Below are 22,245 nucleotides of genomic sequence, written 5' to 3' on the forward strand. Positions count from 1 at the left end.
TCACTAGCTCCTGTGATATACTAACCAAGGAGTCTCTACTACAATTCCAGAGGAGCACAGAATGTGACACAGGGGACAGAATTCTGCTTCCTGAGAACCTCAGCTTTCAATTAAAAGCAAAAAGAGACCGGCTATTAGGCCACAGATTATGTTTTGAAACTACAAGTGCCTACAGAATCTCATCTACCAGAAGTGTAGCTAAATATTGCCCATGGTCAGTAGGTAGAGTTTCAGTGCGCTACAGAAAGCTCCTTGCCCCCTCCGTTACTTTCAAAACCAAAAATGTCTACACAAAACTGCATACATTTGCATAGTTTATACAGGTTACAGAATGCAGCTTTTGATTTGGAATTTGATTTTCAGCATATACATATCCTTGGCAAAAGTGTCTCACTCCTTTATTTATTGTTGCTGTATCTATCACTACCAACAGCATATCAATATGAACATTAGTTCCAAAGAGACGTATTTCCCGATTTATTTTTGTCCCTTGGCCACCGGATCCCTTTCAACTCTTTGATACAGTTAACTTCAGAACAGAATGACGTGAAAGAGCCACATCCAATTGTGTCTGAGCACAAACAGAACAAAGATTTCTACTCCTCACACTCTTGCAGGCCCCCCCCAACCTGCTGTGGGGGGTTGGGGAACTCTCTGGGACACATTTGGAGAAGCTAGGGAAAATACAGGAGGATCCCAGCCATTTCCTGCATTTAATTCAATCTGAAATTGGAGGCAAGGTCATGTTAGAATGCCTCACTACATGAGGATATCAAAAGCTCCAATTAACAGCTTTCAGCCTAGTCTGCTTAAAGGTCAAGTTCACTTTCATTATATGCATTTTGTATGGCTAGGTTGTAATTTTATACCTACTTACCTGAGAGTAAGCCCCACTGAACTCAGTGGAACTTCTGCGTAGAAATGTATAGGATTGAGCTGTAAGAGCTCATTTCCATGTTGCATGTTCTGCAATCCTATATGCGTGTATACAGAGAAATAAGCCCCACTGAGATTAATGGGATTTATTTCCATGTAAGTGTGTACAGTACTGCATCATTAATCATGCACACAAATCACGTTATTTTGTAACGCAAGAGTGGCCAGGCCATACCACGTTTTTTTGTCCATGTAAAACATGCCAAGAAGTAAAAGATGGGGTGGCTTGCTGGTATATCCATTACAATCTGAGCATATGTGAATCTTCTTTTAAAGATTTTGCACATGGGTATGGCCCTTTGTGGCCAAAAAATACCAAGATAAGAACCAATCCTATCTTTTTTCAAAATGTATTATTGTGGTTCAGGGATTTAGGGCAATATTATTTGCAAAGTGGGTGTAAAAGACCAACTTCAATCACTGCATTTAAGAATAAAGGGTGTCTTCTGCACTGGGTGTATTCTACAGTTTACTACGAGCACACACACAAAAATCACAAAATTTGGTATTGACTATGGAAATCAGCAACCTGAAAATCTTAGTTTTCATTTTTAAAAAGTCCATCCTTAATGGGCAATAAGGTAGGTTTTTAAATCTGTGGCTAAAATCCTTGTAAGGTCTGAAGATTTCTAGTGGTTATGGCTTCAATATCCCACGTAATTCATTGTTCATCTCCTTGACTAGCAGAAGCAGAATAAATTATGTAAACCAAGGAATTTACATGGGTCAAGAAATCTAGCTTCTGCTGGTACAATTTTTTAAAAAAATTAATGCAGAGTATACACAACCCTGCCCATAATGTGGTTTTAGAGAAATGAGAAGGCCACAGAATTTCAGATTAAGTCTGAACATAACAACTTTGCAAGATTAGTTTACCAAATAACGTTTATTTCATTTCAAGTTCTTAAAAATACTTTTCTGTTGTTGCATAAAACATCCTAATGTAAAAAATATCCAACAGCTTAGAAAAAGAAAAGGAAGGCAGGGAAAGCAAAGCATGAAGAACAGTCCCCAAAACATTAGGACTCTATTTACAAAGCCTTTTTGCACAGAAAGTAAAAAAGGGACTACAGTCAGTGGGTAGTGTGTAGCCCCTGACAACCAGGACTGACCCATCACACTCGTTCTTCTTGCTATGGCAACAGTGGGAGATGAAGGCCTGGGAACCCCAAGGGGATAAGTGAAGGTGCTAGCCCAAGAGGGCTAGATCTGTAACCACCTGGAGGAGATCAGCTGCAGGGTATGTGGAATGTCACAGGAAAGGCCGACTCTTTGGCTCTTTGAGTGCTGCACCCGAGGGGGGAGGGGGCTTGTTTAGACAACTACAATGTGCCTCAAGTGCTCCTCAAGTCACAGATCATCCAAGGGGTGGCCCAAGCAATACTGAACAGTCCTTTGGGGACACAGAAGGCCTTAGTCATCTTCTTCATCCCCTTCGTCATCTGCTTCTCTTTTTCTCTTTTCACCTTTCCCACTGTCTTCTTCATCTGTACAACGACCAGAGGGGGAGAAAAACATTTCATCATCTGACAAAAGGGCAGCGGTACAACTGCATTATCCCATAAACTTATTCTGGACTCCAGCAAAGTCTCCAATTCTAGCATTTCAGTAATTTACTAGCACAGTGGCTCACTCAGTTGAAGGAAGTTCAACAAGGACCAAGTTTGAAGTTTGGGGGCCACTGGTTGGCCACAGCCACCAAGGCTTGCACCCCAACAACCAAAGCAACAGGGGGGAAATCTAGAGCCACACACCCTCGCTGTCTTTACTTGCACTTCCCATCTAAAATGGAACGGCTTTACTTAGCACAATATTTTGGATGGGCTGGGCTAAGCATCTAAAATATTTTCTGTCGCCTTCTATCCTTGTCCTCTTCATCCCACTCGCATCCATATCCTGCCATCCTGGAGATTCATATAATTAAGGAATTGGTTTGAAACTTTGAGCATACCTTCCTCCTCCTCTTCTTCCTCGTCCTCCTCCTCCTCTTCCCCATCACGTCCAAACTCTTCCTCCTGAAAAGAGAAGCATGTTTGCAACTGAAAGAGTAGCACTTTTCCTCCCATTTGCATGATACCTCCTGGAAGGAGGTATTCTCAATCTCTGCTGGGTGACGAAAGACACTGGATGACATCAGCAGAGAAGCAGTGATGCATGCTGCTGTAGCCAAGTCTCTTTACTGTCACCTTGGCCGAAGCTTGCAACCAAGCAGCAGCCAGACAGTGTGCAACACACAGAGGCAGACCACTGACAGAACATAAATTGGGTAATCCAGAATAGGAGGTTTCATTATTTCAGTTATTCTGGTAGTGGGCAGCCCGCTCACTGTTCCAGCTGCCTTTGCCAGGTCATACCATAAGGACGCCGCTCAAACATCACTCAGCAATTTCACCTCCAAGCAAGCAGGCAGGCATATCCAGTTACTCTTTTTGCTACTTGGCAGATAAGCCTCTAAGGTTTCAACACAGAAAGCATAAAAGCAGGAACTACTTTTAACTAACCTCTCCGCTGATTTCGTCTTCTTCGTCTTCTCCTTCTTCTCCTTCTTCATCCTCATCTTCCTCATCAAACTCCTCCTCCTCACCATCTTCCTCTTCTTCATCATCTTCTTCCTCACCTTCTGAGAAAGAAATGGTTTCTATAACTTTCCTTATAGTTAACCTACATTTTTCTAAAAGTTAGAAAAGTTTATAACTGTCTTAACATACCTATTGTATTGTTTAAACTTTGTACTGTATGGTGGCTAAACACTGCAGTGATCAACAAATTTAATAATAATCATAATTAGGAGACTAACAAATAACAAGAATACACAAACAAACAGAATTCCCAACTACATAAGTGGGTATACTCAATACACACTTGCAGTGTGACTTAAGGGAAGTCTTAAGAGGTGGCTATAGCATTTTTTGTCTGAGTTATGGTGCCAGCACATTTCAGAAGGATATGAGTATATAATGTGCCATCTTAACTCAGCACCAGTCCTTCTGCAATTAAAATTCTAGATGAAAATGAGCCAAGTGCAATTTTTAGGTTGGAGACCAAAGCTAGGAATTGGACATTCTCCACCCAAAAGTAACAATGCCTGTCCTCACCTTCTTCACCTTCCTCGTCTTCCTCATCAACGCCATCTACTTCACAATCTGAGTCTGAGGCTTCTTTATCTTCCTGATCATATCCATCCAGGTAGGTGAGCTGAGGAAGGAGCTTGAAGACACTCTCTCGGTAGTCATTTAAGTTTGTTACCTCGCAGTTGAACAGGTCAAGGCTCTTCAGAGAGTCCAATTTTTTCTAAAATTGTAAACAAGTCAAGTTATTATTGCATGGGCAAGAAGCAACCACTGGGTAATTGGGGGGACGGGACAGTATGTTTGTCAAGGCTCTGCCTAAAACTTGGTAACATGCAAGTTTATTTTCAGGTGCTTCATTCTAATACTTTTGTGAGGAAAATACTGAACAACTAGCTGAAGCAGTTATCTAGTTATCTTCGAAATGGGGGAATATTTTGGCCTAATCACATTGGATCTTACATGGGTGGAATCAACTCTTTCCTTGTTTGGTACACTATTTTGAACTCCACCTGCAGTATGGGTTTAATCTTGATCTACTTTATAAAAATCTTGTAAAGATACACAGTAACTGAGGAATATATGTGAAGCACTTTGAGCACTCTAAAGCTCCATATAATGTTATTAAGTATCGTTATTACACTCTACATCTACAAGTTCCTCTCCATGCAATGAACCAGAAACTCAGATGACTGGAAATTCACCTGGAGGCAATTGTAACTCATGAATCACCTCATAAAAGGTGCTCCTTTGAAAAATTAATTCAAACAAAAATAAATCTCAGGGTTGTGGGTTCAAGCCCCATGTTGAGTGAAAGATTCTTGCATTGCAAGGGGTTAGACTAGATGATCACCGCAGTCCCTTCAAACTCTACAGTTCTATGAGTCTACCTAAGAAACAGTCTTTTAAAAAATCAGTAAATAAATTGGTAAAACTTTTTGGACTTCCTTCATATAAAATAAACAATGTATCAGCAACATCATCTGCCACCTGCATGCTAAAGCAGTACAGTCTAAGGTAAGTATTGCTGCTTGATTCTAGACACCATATAAACTGCCTTTAAATATTCCATTTTTGCATGGAGAATTTAAGAGGCTTGCCTGAGTTATGATATCATTAGCAAACAGGTACTAAGCAGCAAAATGAATCTACTATCTGGAATAAAAGCAAATCCACTTCTAATTTGACTTGATACTACTAACATAATTTATAGATTAATACAACTTCCTTGACTAGTGATTTTAGGAAATCCTTGAAGAAACAAGGTACAACAAACAGAATATGAGTTTTTGTCATAATTTCCATTCAATATGTTCCATGTTTGATAACAATGAAGTTATGCTGCACAACAGGCAACACACGATTCCTATTTTAACTCATTCTGCCAAACAGGATAAATGGCAAGTGGATTTGTAGCAACTGAGTTTAGAATTCTTGACTGCACATCATCATGGCTGAAGTATGGAATTAAATGTTCTGATAACATGCATTTTTATAGACAAATCAGATATAAAATCAAAATCTGCCAGACACAGAAAGAGGAGTCTAATTTGACTGAAACCAATAAACTAAAAAGGTTAACATGAAAACATTCATTACTAAAAGTAATGGGATATGGGCTTAAGATATAAATGCTAACTTGGCTTCTGCCTATGTAGCTGATGTAGATTTGAATCTGGAAAATGCACACACACTGAAATGTTCATTTGGCCTCTGCTGACCTTGCTAGATACATCTTTTGAAGCAGATGGGGAAGCATATCCCCATCCAGGGGCTTACTTGTTGCTCATTACTAAAGCTGGATTAGGGTCAGTATGTTTGGGGCCAATATGTTTGAGAACTAGAGCATCAGCTATGAAATGTCATAAGAGGTATATTTGCTTGCTTCAGGTGTCTTGATTTGGTCATACATTTACTTAGTGCCCACAAAAATGCACTAAGCAAGGCATCTATGTTGGTATCAAAATGTAGACTGCCTTTTTGGGGAAAAGGCCCTCTTTTGAATGATAATCTCTGCATTTAAACCCCAGAGAGGCATAAGATTTTTTTAACCCATTAAGAACATACCAATGGCTCCAAGGTACTGATATCCTTCAGCTTGTTTCCACTGAGGTTTAGATGTGTGAGGTTTGGAAGTTTTTCTGCTAATACATCAAGACCTCCAGAAATTCGGTTGTCACTGAGTTCAAGCTGCAACAGGAACCACAAAAGGCAAAATACTGAACATATCAGCAACAGTGCAGTTAAAAGCAAAACATTCACAAGGCTGAGATTCAAATAATATTTATCCAGATCAATACTTAAATTTATGCTTGCCTGCCCGCCCCCACATAAAGCATTCATAAAAATATCTGGCAATAGAAGCTAGAAAATTATGCTCACTGAGTTGCAGTGCAATGCTGTAATAAATATTCCCAATTACACCATGTTAGCTTACATCAGGAAGAGGTTGCTACATCACTGCATGCACAGTGGGAAACCTCCCCTTGCCCCAAGGGCCGAATTTCCTTGGGGGGGGGGCAGGGAGGAAATGGTTGCATATCCAAAGAGGGTGAGGCCAAAGCATATATATGTATTTTCCCTCGTTCAGTTTGACTTCAAGATCTCTTCCTGCATGACCTGTTCACTGTGGGATGGGGAGGGGGCATGGTTTGGAAGGAGCAAACTTGGGGGGCCAGTTTACGAGGCCTAGTGGAGTATAAATTCCCCATGTCTGTCCTAATGGCTCCAGTCTTTCACAGAATGAAACATATACATTCAGCTATGGGTATAATATGCATTACCAATCTGAACTGGTTTTCTACCAGTTTAGCTGTCATTGTTTCCAGTGAATCCCAGGAACTGAACTTTGATGAGGTGCTAGAAATTCTTTGTTAGAAGTTCCTTTGCCTTTCAAGGACTTCAGTTCCCAAGGCTGACTGTGAAGCGGGAAGGATTATGAACACAGTTTTACCTGTGCAATCCTATGCAAGTCCTATTAAGTTCAATCATAATTACTCCCAGGTAAGTGTGCACATAGCATTCTAGGCTAAGTCTGTAGAGTAAATGGGCCCTATGTTTTTCCAAGGCTAACAAAATTGCTGACCTAGGTTTTTGATGATTACACCTAACACAAATACAGCTCTGTTGCTCAGCCATTTTCTTAAGAGGAGCCTCATGGTCAAAAACATGGTTACATAACAGCCTCTTCTTTTTTAAAAAATCACTTTGCTCCAAAACATACATCAGATGAAAAAGCCTGAACATACTGAAATGCTGAAATAAATGAAAGTTATTGGAGTTGGTGCAGTAAAATACATTCTATACAATTATTCTGTTCCTCCTGCAAATAAATAAAAGGCACCAACAATGTAATTATATGCATATCTACTGGTATGTAAGACCCATGCTTCAATGGGTCTTACTCATTACTATGTGTTTAGGATGGCAGCTAAATGTTTAGGTTGCTATAGCATGGTATTATTTATTTATAAAAGTACTTATATACCACCACTTCATAAAATACAATCTAGTGGTGTACACAGTATACGCAATTTAAAAAAAAACCATTTTAAAAGTAGGGGAATATTAAAATGACTGGCTGATTAAAAAAAATACAATTCAATAGTTGCATATGCCTGTCTATATAAATAGATGTCTTCAAGAGACACTTGAAAATGAAAAGCAAGAATGCCTGCCAAATCTCTGCTTGAAGAATGTTTCACAGCATGGGACCAGAAACTCTAAATACCTGACTTCTAGTGGAGGGAAATAAAGCCTCTGCAACACAGGGGACAACAAGCAGCACCACTTGCCATGTAATTTGGCATTTAGGCTCCAATCCTATACCCACTTTCCTGAGATTAAGTCCAATGGCTCTTAAATTTATCTTAATCCTCAGTCATCATTGAAATCAATAGGACTTACAGCTCCTTAACTTTTAGCTGGACCATACCCACAGTATTGATATGTTGTCATGAGAGAATCTGAACAAGGTGCTATTTAAGCGGGCAACAAGATTGCTGAATTAATGTAAAGCTGAATTAGGGAACTGCCATAACGAACAATCCTTGTACAGTACTTAATTCCATGAGGTCAATGAACTTGCCTTTGCCAAATCAGCGTTTCTACAGTTGACCACCTGGGGGGCACTAAGTTTGAAATCGAAATGTACAATTTAGTTTTGGGGTGTCAAGATTGAAGATGATGGCCAACCATGCTAATTTTTAAAATTCACATTTTAACTTTATATGCGGTAGCCATTTAACACTATCAGTCTTGCACATATACACACAGACAACTTCCTTAACAAAATATTTTACTTGTGAAGCAACTGTGAAAGGCCCTATTCTCATTCTTTCTACTCTACGTGTATTTTAGTTAGCATGCCCATTTTGCTTGCATGTAAGCTCCAACAAGCAAACAAAAAATGTTGGCCTCCCTAGCAGCACATTCCTGAACTGGAATCCTGGTCTAGACTGAGATTATCGTCTCCCATCTTGACATTTTTCTTTAAAAAAACAGAGAGGATCCCAATTCAGCTGTATTCCTTTATCAAAATGTTAGTTGTTCAATACCTCTCATTCTAAATATGCTCTATCAACAGGAACAACTAACACGTAGTAGAAAAATTACTTAAGTGTGTTAGTAAGGGATGTTGAGTAGCAGTCATGGAAGTGAAATCACCATGGCAACTAGAAGCCAACTACTACTTACTTTACCCACATTTTAAATCCCCCCCATACAATGTATGTTATGTATTTTTTTAATCCCAGGTCAGCTGGGATCCAGAGATGTCTTGCATGAGCAAAAAAGGACTTCTACTTGGCAAGGGAAGCTCACCAAATTCCTCCTGATTCCCATCCTGCTACTACTGTCCAGTGCCCCCTCTGATGCTATCCCAGATAGCCCTTGGACTCTCAGGAGTAGCTTTTCAGGGGCACAGGGAGCAAGAAAGCCAGAAAAACACCGTTGTGAGTTTGGAGCGCCACTCAATTTTCTCTGGATCCAACCCATTGAGCTTTGTGCTTGTATGGAATCCTTATAAAGGAAGTTCTGATTATAGTTAAGGTTCTTGGGTGCAACGGGCTAACTTCAACATTTAATGGGATGGCTTCAGAAATCTTTGAAAATCTGCCAATTAGACATATAATCTGGAAGCTGACTATGTATTTCAGAGCTAGCTAAAATCTTAGTTTCACCCAAATTACCTAAGAGATGAGGACTGAATAAAATTTAGGAGGATAGGTGGAAATGATACAAATAAAACAAGCAGGTACAAGTACCCAATGCAGATTTAAGTGGACTTTGATCTTTATTGTGTATCAATCCATTATCTGATAAAAGAACCTAATGTACAACTTGCACCACCAGCATAATATGGGAATGCTTGTGAAACAAGCCTGCCCTCAGATCTCAGTCATTTATAAGCACGTCCTTAAATTGTTTCTCATGCTGACTATGCTTTACATGCAAATACTCTTAAAAGTCAAATGACTGCACTCATTGAGGAAAAATAGTTTCAGGAGCAGAATTTGGTACCAAAAACCTACCTACCACTTTCCTGCTCCAAATCACTCTTCCCTTTGCAGAGTTCCACACACATATTAACACCTCCAAATAAGTATTTTCAGCTCTGCTGAAGGGTGAGCTATTTGAATAAATATTGGGCAGGGAAAGAACTAAGGACCAAATTCTATGCTACAGATACCTCTCCTGAAACTGAACTCTTCTAATGGAAAAACGGGTTTCAAGGTTTTGCTACATACAACACTAAGTTCTAAAACTGATTTGATTTGTTCTCCCTTCTAAACTTACTCTACCTTTTGTGACACACTTCTGTGGTAACAGTTTTCAGTGCCTTCATTCCCCACTTAACATTTAAACATATAAGTGTATGCTGTTGAATTATGTCATAAAATATTTAGACTTATTATCATAAAAAGTAATTTTCAGGTAAGACTTGGAACATAACATTTAACCACATTGTGTATTTTACTGATTTTCTCCCTAATCAAAATATCTCAGTGCACGTACTTTTGGAAAAATGTTTTGAGATATTTATAGAGCACATAAAATGAATATGTCATATTTACGTTAAGAAACTAATAGAAGTCAAACATGCTAGATCAAATCCCAATTGCTTTGGGAGACTGGAAAAAATTATGGAAAGTCCACATCACTATTCCCAAACAACCCCTTTTCATAACATTCCTCTACAAAATTACAATGCAAAGTAATTAATCTCTTAATAGTGGAGTAGCCAAGAAGCTTGGAAGGACAAGACAAAATTAAAGCCTTTCCCCATTTCTGCTATTTCAATGAGCTACAATATGCTATCCTTCACACCTCTGGCTCCTAACCATGATGCAGTATGTAGTTCTGCTCCTCTGACTTACAGGTTCCATTGCAACAAGTAGTTTGCAGGCAACTCATCCTGCCACAGCTCTGGGTCTTTTTTTGCGGGGGGGGGGGGGTGCGGTGAGGAAGGGAAGAAGTGCTATCAAATACAAATATTTGATACCCACAGCAACACTGTGACCCATGAGTAGCACCACAACTTGCCCAACCACACCTCCATAGACAGCCACCATTCCGAAAGGCAGATTCCAATTGCATTGTGCTTTTGCCACTGAACTCTCCAAATCTTAATCAAGACCCACAACACCAGCAACAGTAACAATTTCTGCTTCATCTCTTCCTCTTTGCTATCTTCCTCCAAAATGATTTTAAAAATGTGTTTGGATCCACTTCATTCATTTTTCCAGTACTGCTCTCATTAGGACTCATTTTGCAATCTGCTCCATTCCCTCTCCATGCCCAATTATGTATTTGTCTAGACTGAGCCCCAAAACAAGAGTTGGGTCTATAAAAACACCCAAGACAAAGGACCGTGACTGAAAGAGGTATGTGTCAGTGGCACAGGATCTCAGCATATATCTAAATCTATGATTACATTTTAGAAAGCAAAGGAGAAAAACAGCCATTTGATTTGTAGCCATATTAAGATCATTTATGGAAATGGGAATTAGCAACACTGTGCAGCTATGAAAACCCAATCATCTCCCACCCAGGCCTTACCTTTTTCAACTTTGGGAGTTTAGGGAGATTCAAGACAGATGTCAGTCCAACGTTTATTAAACTAAGAAACTCCAAGTTGATAAACTCTCCTGACAGCCCCTCAATTTTGCCTTCATTTGATCTGCAGTTGTCAAGAACAAGCTCTTGGACCTAAAGCAACAAACAAAGAAGTACAATTTATTTAAAAACAACAGCAAGTAACAATGCACAGAACTGCATCTGATAAAAATATCCCACATGTACATACAGGGAAGTCTGCTGCTATGCAATTATTTTGATTTACAAACTACGTAAACCTAACCATTTGTTACAAGTTAACAATTCATCTGTTGTAAAACCCCATGTAACTGTGATTAAACATCACTTTTTATCCCTGCCTACTAGAACCCACTCCAAATTAAAAGAACTTTCATTTCTTCCAAATGACACCTAAGCATTGGAGGGTTTTCAGAATTTAAAGGAAGCCACCACAAGCAATGTACTTTGAACCACTCTGAAAATGTTGTCGGCATAGAATTCTCTACACCACTGACTATGTTTTGCAGAGTTTATCTTACGCTGCAAGAATAGCATTACAGGACTGACCGAAAAGTATAGAAAATTTTAATGCAGACATGTTTCAAGAATACCTCAATCAAATTCACTTGCTGGTGGATACCATAAGCTTTCCCCCAAATTAAGTGCAATGCAATGGGGTATCTTCAGGGTGGGGGTGTCGTCACAATACAAAGGGAGTAATCAGATACTGCTGAGAAAAGAACACTAACGGACCAGGGAGAAGAGCTACAAAGGGATAATAGTGCCACTGTGCTAAATATAAAGCATCACAATGCAAAGGAAAAAAAGATAACAGCAAAAAATAGGCAGAAGGTTTCATTTCTAAGTATGCTATCACACCAGGTTTGTGTGCCTCTCTGAAAAGTTAAATAGTATTTATTGTTACATATTATCAATAGCACTTTTAAAAACTGCACAGGGGTGAGAACCGATGGAGCTGATGGAAGTTTTAAGTCTAACATCCCTGCCCAAACAACTTACAATCTAAACCAGAACTTTCCAAACTTTTCATGTTGGTGACACACTTTTTAGACATGTACCATTTTGTGACATAGTAATTTAGTTTTCTTAGCAAACCAGAGGTTAACCCCTTTCCAGCCCCTGGGGGAGCACAGGAAGGTTTCATGCGACACACCCGCACACTGCAGCCAACACACTAACATGCTGCAACACACAATTTGGAAAGCTCTGCTCTAAATGTTAACACAGCAAGAAACAAAGGGCGGGAAGAGTAACAAACAGCTATCATATATCAATCATGTGAGAGGATCTTCTGCATTTGAAGTCTATGCAAAGTACAGGGTTTGTATTTCCAAACCTCAAGGGTTTCAGTACAATAGTCAAAGACCTAAGTAGAATATCTGCATGAAACCAACCCAAAGAGACTTCTCATTATGAAAACTGCCTTAACTTCATTGTGATAAAAATATATGAAAAGCAAAAATTAAGATAACTGCTGGCGTGAAATGTAAGTAGCTCTAGGAATCTCAGTTTTAGATTTCATATTGATACAGTTAAAATACACTGTAATTCAGGCAGATGAATGCCCCCATTCTAGCCTAGCAGAGGATTTGACCAGAAGCAGGACATACACCACTAACTACAGTCTCCAATCATTCACTACATGTGGAAAGCGAGCAAACATGCCCAAAACTAGAGGGTGTGCTGGGGAGTTTATCTGCTCATGGCAGACCTGGTCCCACCCAAAAGGAGAGGCCGAGGGGTAGAGGCAAGACATATTTTTAAGGGCTGTCTGGTATCGGAGCAGAATACATGCATCAAGACAGATAATTCTACAATTTTACAAACCTAAGAATTCAAGCCATAAAAAATAATGCATATAAAGTTAGCTTGCTATTTTTACCACTATCATAATGCAAGTAAGTCATGAACTTCCTTTCAATATAATTTCAAAATTAGCAGCACTTTTATCATCATCTGTTGTAACAGATAGCAAAGACCAGTTTATCTTAAATTCCTTTTTCCAGCTGAAGAATTTTAATGAATCTAAAACAAGTTCCTCTTCTTGTTTGACAGTTTCACAAGCCTGATCAAGCAGTGGATCCAGTGCTAATTATTTCCCTTAATATGACTGTATCAAATACATACCAGCTCATCACAAACTGTTAAAGTCATTTACGAGATTTCACATCAGATACTCATGATTAGTTTCCTAAAAAGTGCTGTTTTTTTAAAAAGTTTATGGATAACATGGCATGTATTTTACCACAAAGGAAAAAGCCCTGATATACGCCAGCAGGAAGAGAGTGGTTTGCCCTTTACCAATGACCCTCAATAAACACATATTAATTTGAACTTTGTACTCAACGTCTACCAAAAATATATTCAGCTATATATGTGACAATTTTATATGAGCAGTCACTTGTAAAGAATTTTAAATGTTGGTCTATTTCTCCAGTTTATAAATAATTAAAAGAGCAGCACCTGCATAGTAATACAGTGGCACCTTAGTTTTCGAACGTAATCTGTTCTGGAAGACTGTTCCAACTTCCGAAATGTTTGAAAACCAAGGATCAATGGGTGGTTGGCAAAATCCATTGAAGGAATGGAGGAACGCGCCTTGGAAGCAATTACTTCTGGGTTTTCGGCATTCGGCTTCCGAATCATTCAGCTTCTGAGGCGCTCAAAAAACGAGGTTCCACTGTAGCAATACAGATCGTTCTCTTTCCATTGTGAGGAATATCTTACTTTTTGAAGTTCCAATAAAGTTATTTATGCAGCTTGAAGGACTTTTTATTTATTTCTACTCAAATCCCTTTGGAATAATTCCATCATCTTAGCCAAGGTGGCGGCACTAGTTAGCCTTCTCTCCACTTCTCCCTCCGCTTCCAGACTGCCGTTACAATCACACTGGTGTAACTTTCACCAAATATATTGTTCTAATACTATCTCTCTTTACAGTAGGGATAGAAACATCTGGCCCCCCAGGTGCTGAGGGCCTCCAACTCCCACTATCCCATGCCTAAAAGTCAAAGAAGGGCCACAGGTTCCCCACTCCTGCTTTAGTGAGTATTAAATGGACTCTAAATAGGGCTGCTGTTTGTGTGTTTGGAAAATACATCTGGTGCAGAAGAGGTCAACTGACCAGTATGTTGATGAGGGAACACTTAATATCCGTGTCCAATATCTATGTTGTTTCCTAGCTATTACTAGGCATCTAATTAGACACCTGAACAATCAGGTGCATGAAGATCTTGTAGTTCGAACTTTTACAGAAAAAATCCTTCCTCAATCAGTGCATCTATTCAACTGTTTTTAACCTTTCCTGGCTGATGCGCAACATCTAATGCAGGGCTCAGGAAACTTTTTCAGCAGAGGGCTGGTCCACTGTCCCTCAGATCTTGTGGGGGGCCGGACTATATTTTGGAGAGAGAAAATATGAACGAATTCCTATGCCCCACAAATAACCCAGAGATGCATTTTAAATAAAATCACACATTCTACTCATGTAAAAACACGCTGATTCCCAGACTGTGTGCAAGCCGGATTTAGAAGGCGATTGGGGTGGATCCAGCCCCCAGGCCTTAGTTTGCCTATCCATGATCTAATAACTGGACTGAGTTATTGGCAAAATATTGTTGGTACTACAAGATTAAGGCACTCCCAGGTGTCAGTTTCTGTAACAATAATGCTATACATCAGAAAGTGCAACAGGAAGTATCCATTGGCACTAAAACCATGATGATTCAGATCATCAACCACCTTGTAAAATTAAGTGTTCCAATTACTACCTGCTGAATTTGTGTACTTGCATGAATATTAATGTGTATGCAAAACTCTCCTGTGACAAACTGCAACAGTTAATAGAGAATGGAGGCCAAAATAAACCAAGGGGTCCTTCACTGGCAAATCTTTTCACAATTCAAAACAGAGCATGTCATTAAGAACTTCACAGGGGGCACAGCAGCGTCTCATCAGCATTCAGCTATGCAGAGTCCATACATAACAGACACTCAAGAAGTGACTCATGCAGCTTCACAGATCTAAGGACAAGCAAACATGCAAAACTGTAGAATTATAGAGTTGGAAGGTATCCCAAGGGTCATCTGGTCCAACGAAGATTCCAATGAAGGAATCTTAACTAGATCATAGATGACAGATGGCCACCCATGTTAAATTACTGTTCACCAGGAAGGAGACAACTGCTTTCAAATGGCCTTGATGTGTGCCTAACTATAGAGTAACAAGCAATGGTTAAATTGTGCAGTATCTGCCAAGAAGCACCCTCCTGTTTTACAGCTCTGCTGGTTCCAACTACTTGAAAGTTGTAGCTTTCAAAGATCAGCTTTTGTGAAATCCACTTATTTGGCCATGCCCACCCTCTACACAGAAGATGCAGTACAGTCCTACTTCATTATTTTCTTAGGTACTGTATACATTTATGATGCTTTAAATATGCACAGGCTGTGATCATGGCAAATGGAGCATCATCCTACAAAGCAAGGATAAGCCAAAAAAAACCCCCTTCCTTCCAACTGCAGAGGTGGCTGGCGATCGCCCCAGTACCATCATTGCGGTCCCTGACCCATCCCCGGCTCCCAAGACTGGAAGGAAAACAAGGAAAGAGTTGGAAGCACACTCTTTGCCTCTCTTTCCCACAGGAGACAGAGGTGAATAGACAGAGGGGTTGGTGCTTGGCAATGAGGCTCAGAGTCCCTCTGCAGCTGCTGCTGGGTAGACAGACACTGGAATCTCTTTTCAGAGCACTGGCTGAAGCTGGAACGTTCCCATTCTGCCTTTCCCATGGGGAAGGTTGGGGGAGATTCCTTTGGCAATTCTTCTGGAGGTGCTTACCTCCCCTCCAGCTGGCAGGTGAGAAGAGCCCAGCAGCCATAGGAAGGCCAGTGAAAAATTGTAGACCTCCCCACCACCCATAAAAAGGTAAATCAATATGACAAGAAGAAATCCACTTTTTCTGGTCTTTCTCCTAGGCCTTTAGTGTGACCCTAGGTAAAGGTAAAGGTACCCCTGCCCGTACGGGCCAGTCGTGTCCGACTCTAGGGTTGTGCGCCCACCTCACTTAAGAGGCCGGGGGCCAGCGCTGTCCGGAGACACTTCCGGGTCACGTGGCCAGCGTGACGAAGCTGCTCTGGCGAGCCGGCACCAGTGCAGCACACGGAAACGCCGTTTACCTTCCCGCTAGAAAGCGGTACCTATTATCTACTTGCACTTAGGGGTGCTTTCGAACTGCTAGGTTGGCAGGCGCTGGGACCGAAAGACGGGAGCTCACCCCGCCGCGGGGATTCGAACCGCCGACCATACGATCGGCAAGTCCTAGGCACTGAGGTTTTACCCACAGCGCCACAGTGCGACCCTAGCACCACAGAAATAAAGAAAATCAAGGTTTCCTTGGCATGAACTCTGCTACACCAAGCTTGCTTCCCCCTTTTAAATCCTTCTTGCCCTGTGTCAAGTGGGAATATTAGCATACAGAGAGCCATAACTCTGCAAAGTGGAAAACCTTGATTTACCACCAAAGAACAGTGTGCTTGTGCCATTACAGTACTGTAACGCACAAATGTCAGCCACTCTAACCATAGTATTTATAATAATTTTATTATTTTCACTCTGCCCATCTGGCTGGGTTACCCCATACCACAAAGGGCTTTCCAACGAGACAGGCACACACTTAGTACGTTCCCCAGGCACCATCACTCTTACGTGGGGTGCAGGTGTTTTCGGTGCTAGAAAAAGTGCTGCTCCTCCAGTTTTCGAGCGGTCACGGCATCCCCTATCACCCCTCTAAAATCCATTCCCTTTTATTCTTCGCCTCGAAAGATTTTCGAATGTGCTTCATTTGTTGGTTTCGAAGGCTTTTAAAACCCGGAACGCAAGATATCACTCTTTTTTTAAAACTAAAAACACTCCTGCTTCAAATCAGCGGCCCCCGAAGAAGCGCTTCCCTTTGGATCGGTGGCGCCTTTAAGGTTATTATTACAGTCTATTATTTGTGAGAGGAAAGTGCGGTGCTGCCGCGGGGGGGGGGGGGGAGGGAAGGAAAGCAAGTTTTTGGCGGGAAGATGAGCGGCGGCTCCCACGAAGGGAGGCGGAAAAAGAAGAGCGCGCGCGCGGGCGCTCCCTCGCTAACCGCCCCCCCCCGGGTCGCCCGTTTAAAGGGGGAAGGCGTGGGGTGGGGGAGGGCGGGAGAGCGAACGAGCGAGCAACAAGGCCTCAGCGCGCGCGCGCGCGCACGTGAGCGCCAAAAGAAGCGAACGCGGAGGAGCGCGCTCACTCACTCACTCGGCCTTCCGTTTTGTTTGGTTGATTTTTTTTTTTAATGCAGCTGTTGCCCGTTTAAGAGGGACGCTGTGGGGGGGGTGGGAGAAGTGGCGCGCGCCAAAACGCGCGCCCACTGGCTAAGAAGAAGACGGACGCGGCGGGGCCGTCGCGCGCACGCGAGAGGCACCAGCCGCCTCTCCGCAGGCAGCCCACGCTCCCTTCCCTCACACGGACGCAGCGGCGGAACAACATGGCGGCCGCGCCGAGCGCTTCTCCTCAGCCAGGCGCCCGCCCGCCCGCCGCTCTCCCCCCACACAGACACGCGCCCGCTTCTGCTCTTCCCGCCTCCCTCAGGCCGAGCGACCTCCGCTCTCTCTCTCTCCCTTTTATCCGCCATTCCCCTCACCTCACACCCGAACCGAGCTCCCCTCCCCCCCACCCCCCGAACCGGTTGCTCCCTCTCTTTCCCCCCACCCCCGCCCCAGGAAAGTGGGTGGTTTCGGTGGTGGTCGCCGGCTTCCCGCCCATGCTTACATCCGGCGGAGTCCTGTTCCGCAGCTCCAAGTGGATCCGCTTCTTCATGTCCATGGCGGCGGCGGCGGCGGCTGCAACGGCGTCGTAAGTGGGAGGAAATGAGAGCGGGACGGGCCTCGGCGCGGGGCTCCGAGTTAACTCGCGGAAGGGCAGCGGCGGCCGAGCAGGGGGAGTCGTCGTCGTCGTCGGCAGCAGCAACAAGGCAAGGCTTGGAGCGCTGGGCGCCGCCGCCGTCGTCGCGACTGCAGTTAAACTGGCGGCGGGGCCCTGAGCTGGGCTGGGCTGAGCCGGAGCAGAATCAACGGACGGACTTGGCCGCCAGGGGGCGCGCCGGGGAAGAGACTCCCCGGAACTCCGTCGTCATAGCCACACCCCGGCCGGCGGAGGCGCGCTCCCGCCTCTGCGCCTGGAGCGCGGGAGGCCGGCGCGCTCCTGCTGCCGAAAGTTGCTTCCCACACTTTTAGGTCGACACGAGCGGCCCTTCCCCCCGCCCCCCATTCCCAGAACAGCCGATCGTCGCTCCCATTGTAAAGTATTACTTGATCCAGGCCTGCAAAAACTTAGGTTGCTGCTGCTTCTGCGATGTTTGCGGTCCCGGGGAGAAAGCAGAAGCATGGCTTCCTTCCCCTCCCATTGCCGGCTAAAAGCAGCATATCGATATTTTTTTATAAATGCCTACACGATTATGGTTCCCACTCCCCCCGCAACCATGCATATAACATTTCACTTACATTGAACATCATATAACATTTCACTTACATTGAACATCATTTGGCATTTTGTTGGCCATTTGCCCACCTTTTAGGGATCCTTCTGGAGCCTGTTTGGGTTTTTACTATCCTGAGTAGTCTGGTATCTGCTTTGCACACTGATTTCAGTGAACTTTGGGACACAATATGGCAGCTGTAAAACCCCTGATTGGGATTCGGGCTACAGGGTTGGTGAAAGATTCTTTAACGTTTTGCTGTTGCCATACTCTCAGTTCAGATCACCCCATGTTTGCATCTTGGGAGAAGCTTTTGTTTCTGCTAATGGTAGCTTCCAATGAAAATAGCTACTGGGCCTCTAATCCAGGATTAAAGCTCCCTCCCCCAAATTGTACTGACTTCGATCAGAGCCCCCCGCCCTCCAATAGCTCTTAACAAAAGTGTAGCATTACTAATGTCACATCTGTTTTGGCTCATAAAGGGTAAAGGGACCCCTGACCATTCAGTCCAGTCGTGACCGACTCTGGGGTTGCAGCGCTCATCTCGCTTTATTGGCCGAGGGAGCTGGCGTACAGCTTCCAGGCCCAACCTTATTCAAATTCAAAAAATCTGTGATAATATCTCCTGACATTTTCTTAAAGTTGCTGAAGGATGAGTGGGGAAAAACAAACTGGATCAGGACCTTTTCCCTTATTGCCCAGTCTAAAATACCTCCCTAAGATACTACTCTTGCTGGGGAAAATACATGGGTAAATAGCTTGGAAATTGGGGGGGGGGGAGAGGTGTACTGGTGAAAAAACGTTAACCTTCTGTCCATTTGCCATGGCTCTGATCTACCCTTTAGGGGAGAAAGCAAGGTTGAGATCTGATGACAAATATCCTATGTGTAAATCTGCATAGGATTGAGCTGCAAAGGAAACGACAGTAGGAAAGTTAAAGTGTAAAAAAAAACCTAATACCTGTAGGCTAGGAAGCTTTTCTGAAAGGATTTAAATTATTAGGAGGAGGTACCTGAAAGATAAAGAATAGGAAGCTATTGTAGATTGAAGAAGCTCCATTGTAAAAGGTGTAAAAGGCACAATGGTAGGCATGAAAAGGTAACAAAAGGCTGAAAGCAGAGGAGTTTGCATGCAAAAGAAAGAAATATGAATAAAGCAATCACAACTGATACAGTAGTGATGGCTCTTGCTTCATGGAGAAATTATCACCCACAGCTTCCAGCCAAGTAGTTTTTTGATGCTATAGCCTTTCACATTAGGAGTTAACAAAATGTTACGGATCACCTGAAGGGCTGGCCCTACCATGGGGAATCTGCCTCAGGCTGCAGATGCCATGGGCAAAGAGCAGTAGGGAGCATTTGGAGAACTATGGTGTGTGTACCATGCCTGCCCTAAGCTATCTGCCACTGTGTGCACTGTCTCCATTTTCTGTGTTGAAGTAAAATTCAGCAGTCTGACTAGTCAGCTTTTGTTCATGGAATGGGGAGAGACATTAGCTTATCCTTCACTTCTTGCAAAGGCCAGCCTGATCACCTGTAAGGCCGTTAAATATTGTTGCAGGATGTTTCAAAAAGTGTAACATTAATTCTACACGCATACAGAACCCCACTTTAGTGTTTCAAAACAACAAGGAACTGTTTCTCCCAGATCAATAATGGTCCGTTGCCCAGCTCCACCATGGCCGCCTTCCTCCCTTGCGAACTAGCTCATTTATCATCACAATGGTTCTGTCTTCCTTGTGGCAACAACTAGGGGTGGGTATGCTGCCCTTGGCACCTCCATTTCTGTGTGCTGCTTCTGGGGCTGGGTTTTCTGGAGCAGCTGAGCCATTCACGAATGGAGAAATATTCTCAATAAAAATGGGGAACCTGTGGCCCTACAGAAGTTGTTGGACTCCATCTCCCATCAGCTGTGATCATTGGCTATCCTTACTGGAACTGGCGGGAACTGGAGTCCAAGAGGGCCTCTCCAAACTAAGTGAATGAGCGGCAAAATGACAAATTAAATCCATTGTGAACAAATGTAAAGTGAAGCATGTTAGCACAAGACATCTTCATTTCATATGTATGCTCATGGGTTCTAAGCTGGTGGTGACTGACCAGGAGTGAGATCTTGGGGACAACTCTGACAACAGGATGCTAGACCAGATGAGCCAGTGGCCTGATCCAGCAGATTATTCGTATGTTCTTAATTACTGGAGGGCCACAGGTTCCCCTTTCCTGCTTTGGTGTTCTATGCATGCATGCTTATTGAAGGATGTGCCCTCTGGTCACATGACACAGGCCTTTGGTCCCAGTGGGGTTTTGGGTACAGTGTTAACTGCTGTCCTCCTAAGAATATGAGATGAGCGCTGCTGGATTAAAGGTCTGTGTAGCCCAGCATGTTTCTCACACAGTCAACTAGTTGCATCCACAAGCAGGAGATGAAGACAATAGTCTTCCTGTTGTTGCTCCCCGGATATTTGGTAGGCGGCTTAATCCTTTATTTTTTCATTTGTGTTCACAGAGTTTAAAGCAGGGGGTACTTCTAGCTGTGAACAGAAGCAGGGTCAGCTCAATATCAGAGTGGTGTGTGTGTTTATTTTAAATAGATTAGGGCTCCTGTGATTTAAAAGTCAAATCGAAGAAAGGGTTTGTGTGCTTTGGCAAGTGCAGCTTGTCATGCACGAGTTGAAACCCAAACCAAACGCAGCACCAGCTGAAATTCTAGTTTTGCACACCTACCAAAGGTGGTGCAGGTGTCTGTCCTCCCTTGCCCTGAATTCAGAACCACTGGGACCGATACTCACTGTCCTGCTCTCAAACATTGCTCTTAACCCGCATTCTTATTTTGCTCCTCCTCACCCTACCAGAGGAGCCTTGACTACCGTGCTGTGAAGGAGAAAGTTAGAGATGAAATAGAAAGATAAATTAGAGGTCAGCAACCCGGTCTCCCAAGTGTTGACTGCCATTTTTGGAGGAAGGGGGGATGCTTAGGAGGTCTGTTGCCAGCAGTAATTCTGCAAATAATATAAACTAGTCCATGACACACTCTGCAGTTCACAAGACCTTCCCTTACATTAGTGAGAGGGTTATTGCTCTTGTCCTTTATCTGCACACCCTGCCGGTTTCTTTCACCCCTCTTCACTGGTCCTTTTACATTCACTTCTTCCTCCAATAGCAGCTTTCTTTTATCCCCTTCCTTTGTATTCCCAGTTCAACTAAATAATATTAACATATATTAAACTTTTATTTTACTGTACTGTACTAATATCCTTCAGCATCTCTATCCCTTTCCCCTCAGAGGCCTGCCTGCCTGCCTTCCCTGGATCTTCTCTGTCTCCCTGCCACCTTTACTCAGCATGCAAGGAGTTGCTGATGCTGGCATTAACCCAGCCAAAAGGCATGGCAAGCAGGGAAAGAGGCAGTGGGCAGGCCTAAGGCCCACAGATGGGTCCTGCCTACCTTAGCCCCCGGTTTGAGAAACCTTTCTCTATCACAGTACACCTGTTTCACCAGAAGGGGATGCTCATGCTACAGAATGATATGGCACAGTATTCTGTTTAATGAAGGGGAAATAGCCAAGGCTGTTACAAGGATTTCTCTAGGTAGGTCTGCTGTTACTGATGTTGCAAGGGAGAAATAGCATGTACTGGAAGGTGGCAGA

The 22,245-nt window shown here is 42.9% G+C and overlaps 1 protein-coding gene across 2 annotated transcripts; it reads right to left on the minus strand.

The window, feature by feature from the left end:
• Nucleotides 1-1,803: 1,803 nt before the first annotated feature.
• On the minus strand, nt 1,804-18,004 carry ANP32B (acidic nuclear phosphoprotein 32 family member B). Of its 2 annotated transcripts, none has more exons than XM_053371659.1 (7): nt 17,895-18,004; nt 11,064-11,213; nt 6,072-6,194; nt 4,032-4,227; nt 3,438-3,553; nt 2,888-2,951; nt 1,804-2,423 (listed from the first exon to the last, which is right to left on the minus strand). In XM_053371659.1, exons 1-7 carry the CDS (start codon nt 17,946-17,948, stop codon nt 2,350-2,352), a joined length of 777 nt encoding a protein of 258 aa, XP_053227634.1. In that variant the 5' UTR covers nt 17,949-18,004; the 3' UTR covers nt 1,804-2,349. The 2 variants fall into 2 exon arrangements, with proteins under 2 accessions (XP_053227634.1, XP_053227633.1); XM_053371658.1 differs by having other exon boundaries at nt 3,438-3,556.
• Between the last annotated feature and the right edge of the window lie 4,241 nt (nt 18,005-22,245).

Source organism: Podarcis raffonei, chromosome 17 (assembly GCF_027172205.1).
Source record: "Podarcis raffonei isolate rPodRaf1 chromosome 17, rPodRaf1.pri, whole genome shotgun sequence".
NCBI classification, from domain to species: Eukaryota; Metazoa; Chordata; class Lepidosauria; order Squamata; family Lacertidae; genus Podarcis; species Podarcis raffonei.

Excerpts from the sequence above, each read along its gene's own strand:
- ANP32B (XM_053371658.1), bottom strand. The coding sequence starts at position 17,948 with ATGGACATGAAGAAGCGGATCCACTTGGAGCTGCGGAACAGGACTCCG. Across the intron at positions 11,214-17,894 it reads GGAACAGGACTCCGCCGGAT|GTCCAAGAGCTTGTTCTTGA; the intron begins GTAAGCATGGGC and ends TTGTTGCTTTAG. Across the intron at positions 4,228-6,071 it reads TCAGTACCTTGGAGCCATTG|AAAAAATTGGACTCTCTGAA; the intron begins GTATGTTCTTAA and ends TTACAATTTTAG.